The sequence below is a fragment of the Saimiri boliviensis genome, chromosome X (assembly GCF_048565385.1).
Source record: "Saimiri boliviensis isolate mSaiBol1 chromosome X, mSaiBol1.pri, whole genome shotgun sequence".
Taxonomy (NCBI): domain Eukaryota; kingdom Metazoa; phylum Chordata; class Mammalia; order Primates; family Cebidae; genus Saimiri; species Saimiri boliviensis.
Window position 1 is genome coordinate 23,182,104 of NC_133470.1, and position 8,260 is coordinate 23,190,363.

At 43.8% G+C, this 8,260-nt stretch overlaps 1 protein-coding gene across 1 annotated transcript; it reads left to right on the forward strand.

Moving 5' to 3' along the window:
- The first annotated feature begins 2,893 nt into the window (after positions 1-2,893).
- On the forward strand, positions 2,894-4,243 carry LOC101033345 (melanoma-associated antigen B6B-like). The gene is made up of 2 exons (XM_074392134.1): positions 2,894-3,371; positions 3,498-4,243. Exons 1-2 carry the CDS (start codon positions 2,894-2,896, stop codon positions 4,241-4,243), a joined length of 1,224 nt encoding a protein of 407 aa, XP_074248235.1.
- The last annotated feature ends 4,017 nt before the right edge of the window (positions 4,244-8,260 follow it).

Genomic DNA, 8,260 nt, shown 5'->3' on the forward strand with positions numbered 1-8,260 from the left:
CTTCATTATTGGTCAGCCATGCTTTCCGATCCTGTTGACCACAACTCCTGTATTTCAGCAATAACGTATTTTCTCTTTCTTCCTCCAGCTTAGAGGTAGGAGTGCCTTCCTTGAGTTGATAGGTATTATTTGTTCCACTGTTATTGGCTGACTTCTCTAGGAACCTATTTCCTGTATTTAGAATGGTTTCTGTTTCCTGGATAATCTTTGACTGTTAGAGTTGGCCAATTATATTGATTAATTTCTTCATGAGAAACTGTCATTTCAATTCTAGAAAAAAACACTGTTACATATAAATGTGTATGTGTGCATGCATGTATGTAAATGTTTGTGTTAAAATTCTGTTATATAAATATGTATTTTATATATAAATGTAAAATATATAATATACATACATATTTTATATATATTCAAAAATTCTAAGAGCATAATGGAGAGATTAATTGAACTTTTACAATCTTTGCACACTACACATAAAGTGCCACAGTACTACTATGGGAGAAAGTCCAAGTGGCACTGAAAAGAATATTATAATTTTAAATATATTTATCAAAAAAAGTAAAATCTACAAATAATTCAAAGCCTACAGAAACAATGGCATAATATGCCGAAATAAGTAAAAGGTAGAAAATAATGATGATAAATGCAGAAATGATGCATTAAGAAACAGTACAGTCAACTAATGAAAGCCAGTTTATTCAAAAGATTTATATAACAATTTATATAGTATGACATTTAAATAACATTTATTACATTTATATAAAAAACTTTAAGGGTTATCTATTATGAAAATGGAAATAAGTGATGTTAGTTAAATAAAATTAGAAAATTTACGTACAGAAGAATTTTAAAAATTATAAGAGAACACAATAAATACATTTACCATTACATCAGGAAAACAAATAGCAGACAAGAAAAAGGTTGTAGGTATAGAACTATTTTAGACAGAATAACCATTCTTCAGCCCCTAACGGATTAGTTGATAAAGTGGTAATCCTCAATGACTACCAACATGACCACGAAGGTGATAACAGATATTGTTTATCTCTTTTTTTTTTTTTTTTTTTTGAGACGGAGTTTCGCTCTCGTTACCCAGGCTGGAGTGCAATGGCGCGATCTCGGCTCACCACAACCTCCGCCTCCTGGGTTCAGGCAATTCTCCTGCCTCAGCCTCTTGAGTAGCTGGGACTACAGGCACCTGCCAGCATGCCCAGCTAATTTTTTTTGTATTTTTAGTAGAGAAGGGGTTTCACCATGCTGATCAGGATGACCTCGTGATCCACTCGCCTCAGCCTCCCAAAGTGCTGGGATTACAGGCGTGAGCCACCGCGCCCGGCCTGTGTATCTCTTAATTGAAGTAGGCAGTGTTGCCTTTAGAGTGGTTTTGCCAACAAACCAACAAACAAATAAAGCTTTATTCAATCAATTTTCTTACTATTACTATTGATCATTGTTGTTGCTGAGTGCGAGAAGAGGTCCCATGGAGCCCCACCTCTAAGTGACAGTCTTGGAGGGTCCCGGCATGGCTTCCGGAGTCAGGCTCCACTTTAGTTCCTACTCTGGACTCTCAGGGAATGAGATACTTGATCTCCTGTTGACTGATTAAGCTCAGCAGACAGAGAAGTCCAAGGGTCCGCTAATAGCCCCAGAAAGAATTTTATGTCAATTTTCCGGGAGTCACCCCACCCACAGAACACATGGAGAGTGGCAGAGCCCCGCCCCTGCTGTTACGCTGGGAAGGTCGGGGGGGGCATGGCAGGAAGTGGTTCCCCCTGAGTTCCGCCTAGAGAGGCTGAGGCGCCCAAACGTTGATCTGAATAGCGCTGTATCAGGTCTGCAGAAAGAGGCATCCTAGATCTCAGTTGTCTAGTGAGTATCCTGACCCAGAACTGGGGGACATTGCCCGACAACCGCAAATCCCTTCACCCTAAAAAAAAACGACTCTAGAGAGCCCTGTCCCATCTCGCCCCTGAGCGGGTCCCTGAGGAGTCCGCAAGCATGGCCGCTAGGCCCAAAGTGCATTCACTTTTTCCGTCAGGTTGAAGAGCATGAAGGCCTTGGTCCAACGCTGGTGGACTCAGGTCAGGAGGGAGAGAAATCTCAGGCACTCCATAGTTAAAAGTGAATCCTCCTTAAGATTGAGGGGACTCCATGCCCCAGAACGGGGTGACAGCGAATTCTGCTGCCGACGCCAGTTTGGGGTCCCGGCAGGTCTCTAGAGACTGAAGTGCATTCTCACTTTGTTCCCGTGAGCGTCAGAGAAGTATAGGGCCCGGGTTGTAAGATGGCGGCAGGTCAGCGAGGACGATTTCCAGGTTGTGGGAAGAGGCGGGGTGAGGAGTCTGATTACCGTGGGGACAATTCTCACTAAAACAGCAAGAGCAGTCAAATCTCTTCAGTACTGTCAGCCCTAGGTGGTCTGAGTGACCCCAGAATGAAGTGTTGGGCAGAAGTGCTTCTTTATTCCCTCCTCGTTAGGACTGTAAAAATTCCTAGTGTCAATTTTAGAGCTGCAGAGGAGAATGGGCCTCTGGGTCTTGTCAATTTTTATGATGATCCTGAACATAAATATAGAGGATCAGACCCCTGAACAGAGGGGCCCCCATTGCCAGCCCCTGCTGTCACCTCAGTAAGCCCCAAAATGGGCCGTCATGCTACAGTCTAATACTCACTCTTAACTTCCTCCTGAGTTCCAAGGACACAAACTGACCAGAAGAATACGAGTCCTGTGAGTTCCTAGAGCCGTTGTTTCTCAGAAACCTGTAGAAGGGGTCCTGGTTAAAGCCAAGATGGTCGCTCTCTGCTGAAGGTGTTGATGTGATGTCACTCTCTCCCGTCCAGGTGCCAGCCTTCCTGCCCACACTCCTACCTGCTGTCACAGGCCACAACCATCATGCCTCGGGGTCACAAGAGTAAGCACCGTGCCCGTGAGAAACGCCGAGAGACCCATGGTCAATCTCAGGATCTCACAGGTCCCCAGACCACTGCAGAAAAGCAGGAAGAGCCCCGCTCTTCCCCTTCTTCTTATCCTGTTTGTCAGGGTGCTCGTCGGAAGACTTCTGATTCCTCCGTTCCGCAGGAGTCTCAGGGAGCTTCACCCACTGCCTCTCCTGATGCAGGTGTTTCATGCTCAAAATCTGATGTGGCTGCCAAGGGTCAAGATGAGAAAAGTGCAAGCACCTCCCCTAATGCCTCTGTTCCTCAGGGGTCTCAGAGAGCTTCACCCACTGCCTCTCTTGATGCAGGTGCTTCATGCTCAAAATCTGATGTGGCTGCCAAGGGTCAAGATGAGAAAAGTGCAAGCACCTCCCCTGATGCCTCTGTTCCTCAGGAGTCTCAGGGACCTTCACCCACTGAATCTCCTGATGCAGGTGTTTCATGCTCAAAATCTGATGTGGCTGCCAAGGGTCAAGATGAGGAAAATGCAAGCACCTCCCCTGATGCCTCCGTTCCTCAGGGGTCTCAGGGGGTTTCTCTCACTGCCTCTCTCGATGCAGGTGTTTCATGCTCAAAATCTGATATAGCTGGCTTGAATCAAGATGAGGAAAGTGCAGTCACGTCCCAGAGAGCTGCCTTCTTTAAGACCACAGATCGAGATCCTCTAAACAGGAAGGCGAGCGCGTTGGTGCAATTCCTACAGGAGAAGTTTGAGAAGAAAGAGATCATTTTGAAGGCTGACATGCTGAAGCGTGTTAGCAAAAAGTACAAGGAGCACTTGCCTGAGATCCTCAAGAAAACCTCCAACCATTTGGCAGTGGTTTTTGGCGTTGAATTGAAAGAAATGGATTCCAGCGGCGAATCCTACACCCTTGTCAGCAAGCTGGGCCTCTCCGGTGAAGGCATTCTGAGTGGTGTTAATGGGCTGGCGAAGTCGGGTATCCTGGTGTCTCTCCTGAGTTTCATTTTCATGAGAGGGAACCGTGCCACTGAAAAGGAGGTCTGGGACTTCCTGGGTGTTTTGGGGATCTATGACGGAATCATGCACTCAGTCTATGGGGAGCCCCGGAAGATCATTATGGAAGATTTGGTGCAAGATAAGTACCTGGAGTACCGGCAGGTGTATAACAGTGATCCTCCATGCTATGAGTTCCTGTGGGGTCCACGAGCCCATGCTGAAACCAGTAAGATGAGAGTCCTGAGAGCTTTGGCAAGTATCAATAACACTGCCCCTGGTTCCTACCCACATCTGTATGAAGAGGCTTTGATAGATGAGGTAGAGAGAGCACTGAGACTGAGATACTAAAGGCAGGGCTGGCACTGTTCTCTTGGCCAGGGAACCTTATGGGAGTATATCCTATAGATCCACTTCTAGGGAATTCTGAAGTAGAATTTTTGCTTTATGCTGGAAGAGAGTAGTGAGCTTTCTAAGTAGTACAGTATAGTAGAGGCTGGAGGGAAAAAGATGTGTATCTTTCTTTTGTCCTGTTACACATGAGTAACTTACAGATTTATGTTTTGCTTTTATTGTTAATTTTCAAGATTGTTCCTGTTAAGTGAAGGTTTATTTTGCTTTATACTATAAATGTATCAGTAACATAACTCTCACATTCATAGCTGTTTAACCAATTTGGATGTTATGGTTTTGGTATTAAAACAAAATCATACACCTTTCATATTTTCTTTAAAATTCAGAACTAGATAACATGGTAATAGAGAAGGGATTTTGATATGAATCTTAAAGAACTCCACAGTAAACTAGTTGACACTGTAATATGATGAGAAAGCAAAGTAAAAATGGAAATGCAAAAGTTGCCTAATTCTTGGTTTGCCTTATTCCTTTTCTTATTTCCTTTAATATAAATAAAGGATACTTGGATTTGTTTAGATTATTAAAGACTGCTGTTAGTTTGTTTTGTTCTAGTGCACTTCATATTCTGTTATTGATGACATCAAAAAAAAAAACTCTGATTGGAGAGTGGAATTTTCTGGGTTTAAAATAATCATATGAAATGCAGTGATCAATATAAGCCAGAATTAGTTCACTAAAATCCTTTTGAAACAAGGCTGCTAAGTTTAAAAATTTTCCATAGGCTTTTATTGTTTCAGATATTTTCAAGATATGGTAATTGTGTTTCTTTTTTTTTTTTTTTTTTTTCTTTTTTGAGACGGAGTTTTCCTGTTGTTACCCAGGCTGGAGTGCAATGGCACGATCTCAGCTCACTGCAACCTCCGCCTCCTGGGTTCAGGCAATTCTCCTGCCTCTGCCTCCCGAGTAGCTGGTACTATAGGCATGCACCACCACGCCCGGCTAATTTTTGTATTTTTAGTAGAGACGGGGTTTCACCTTGTTGACCAAGATGGTCTCTATCTCTTGACCTTGTGATCCACCCGCCTCGGCCTCCCAAAGTGCTGGGATTACAGGCGTGAGCCACCGCACCCGGCCGGTAATTGTGTTTCTTAATATATCATTAGGAAAATTAAAAATTAATAATATTGTGTAAAAACATATTATGGTAACTGCTATTCATTACTCAGTATTTCCTACTTAGTATGCCTTATTTTTTATATTTATATTTTTATTTTACTTTAGGTGCATACTGTATCTGGCATTTCTCCCCATGTTATCCCTCCCACCCTCTCCACCCCCAACCCCCCCCCAACTACCCCCAGTGTGTGATGGTCCTCTCCCTGAGTCCACATGTTCTCATAGGCCTACGTGGTCGTGATGGATAAGCTTCTTGATGTGCTGTTGCAATCTGTTTGCCAGTATTTTATTGAAGATTTTTGCGTCGATGTTCATCATGGATATTGGCCTGAAGTTTTCTTTTTTAGTTGAGTCTCTGCCTGGTTTTGGTATCAGGATGATGCTGGTCTCATAAAATGAGTTAGGGAGGATTTCCTCCTTTTGTATTGTTTGATACAGTTTTAGAAGGAATGGAACCAGCTCCTCTTTGTATGTCTGGTAGAATTCAGTCTGCCTTATTTTTTATAGACAGTACTTACACCCCAAAATTCCTACAAGATAGGGTTTAGCGGACTCACTTCAATATGAATAAATTGTAAATATCTAAAAGTTCATAGGCTTGTAATTGACACAGCTGGGACTAGATCTCTGGTTTGGATTCATCTAGAGCCCACATTTTTCCAATCCTCTCAGCCTGAGCCAGACTTTGTGTCTTTTAATTCATTTTTCCTCTCACTGCCCAAACTGTTTATCAGAGCATTAAAAGGACATAGTACCCAAAGCACTTCTTTGGAATATACAACTAGAGTAATAATAATGCTCAATACATGACTAGTACAAATTCAGAAAAGATAATATTCATTGACAGTATGATCATCTACATATGCAACATCAAATAACCTGATAAGATCAGTAGCTCCACAAATCATCCTGCACTTCCCTTTCCCCACAGAAATTAAATATACTCAAAGCAAAGTACATAGTAGACTAAATCTGGCTGTTGAAACTGAAGAATAGATCAGTGTGTTGTTTTTACTGATAGTTCGCCACTTGTCCTGGGCCTCCCGGCTTGTGGTACAGCTTCCCCATCTCATACAAAACCTGGGACAGGGAGCCATTGTCTGCAAGGTTTGCAGTAGGGAACCTGTTCAATAATTTGCAGTTGTGTGACATTTCCCAGCAGTCAAAGAGAAAGGAAGATGAGAACCCCATCACTGAGGATTCTGGAGACCAATGCCTCAGAATATAGGGGTCACTGAGAGACCAGGCCCTGCCTACTCTCAGATCTAGAAGGCCCAAGCTACAGCTGTAAGCTAAAATTTCTCTATTTATGTAAGGCTTTCAGGTATATAAGAGTCCTGATCTAAGGGTGGTGTGTTCCAGTTAGTGGGAAGAGGATATCAGACTCTGAAAACTCTCAAGATGAGGACTCTGAATGAAATATGAGGAATGATCCACCCAGAACAGTAGGGGCTCCTAAAACTTTATTTTTCTTTTTACCTGGATGGCCATAGGCAGGGCTATCTGGTTGAGGTTCGCCCTTGTTTTCCCTAAGGCTTCTACTAGTACTTCAGGGAGATAAAGGCTTTGATTTCATGGCAGTAGCTCTAATTCTGCTCATGAAGGAGATCCTAACAAGCTTACATTGGATTTAAGGTGAGGACACTGGGGTAGCCAACAAGTAGCACCCTGACTTCCCTCTCTGGTTTCTCAGTAAAAGGCAAGCTTTGGCTGACAGACTCAAATTAGTAGAGGAAGGACTTCCACATCCCCCAATCAATGTTAGAAACCTGAGTGAGAATTGAGGGAGCCACTTACTCCAAAGCAGTGAAAAGGAGTCTGACCCTGCTATTATTCCTCAGAAGATCCTGAATCACTGTGGCCAGATGTGGCTGTCCCTAACTTCCAATTGCGACATTCCAGGAAGATATGGCCTTGGTCTGAGCAGTGTGGCCTTAAGTACACAGCAGTGTGGAAGGTGGAGTTTCAGATTTGGTTAGGTAGAAGTCAAGTTAAAGACACTGAGAGAGGATAGAGGAGACCACTCATCTGAGAACAGAGGGAATGCACAGTGTCCTGTCCCTATTGTCAGCCCTAAGAGGACCAGGACAGAGCCATCAGGCTAAAGTGCTTGGTCTGAGGCTGGTCATCTCATCATAAAGAACATTATCAGCTTGAGCCAGGAGTCAGGGCAAGGATGATGAGGAAGGAGCAGAACATGAAATATAACAATGGAGGCAGCACATCATTTCTCCCCTACTGTTAGTCCTGGGAGATTCAGGGAGAAATGTCAGGCAGAGCAAAAGCACCCCTCAATTCCTTTTCAGAGTGACAGAGAAATGAGGGCCTTATTCAGAGTGGGACAGTAACGGGTCAAGAAAGGGAGAAATTGTGGGCACTGTCATGAGTCAAAATGAAGAATCTGAGCGAGAACTGGTGAGGCCAACCATCATGAGGCCCCAAAGTGCCCGCCACAGCTTTCTGTCTTGGGAGAGTACAGGAAGGTATGGCCAAATAAGGCTGCCCTACTTTCACTCTACTAGGTCATGGAGAATTCTGGGCCTAGCTATGAGGAAATGCCCTCTGGTCAAAGGATAGGGGAGCTGTAGATCCATCTAGGAGTCAAATTGAGGACCCTGGGTGGAGACCAAGGTGATCACACTCCTTCCCCACAATAGAAGGGGCAATAAAATATCCAGCCCCCAACCTGGCTTTCAGCATTTCAAAGCCCATAGCAGGACAGTCAGGTAGAGGCTTCCCCAGTGTTTCATACTGGTCCAAGGGAGATGAGATCCTTATTAAGAATGTGAAGCCAAGATAGAGTGGAAGAGGGGTTCCAGGCCCTATGCAGAGCCA

Bases quoted from the DNA above. Each gene is read 5' to 3' on its own strand.
- LOC101033345 (XM_074392134.1), top strand. From the start codon at position 2,894: ATGCCTCGGGGTCACAAGAGTAAGCACCGTGCCCGTGAGAAACGCCGA. The intron at 3,372-3,497 runs GTGTTTCATGCT...CTCTCGATGCAG, and splicing joins CACTGAATCTCCTGATGCAG to GTGTTTCATGCTCAAAATCT.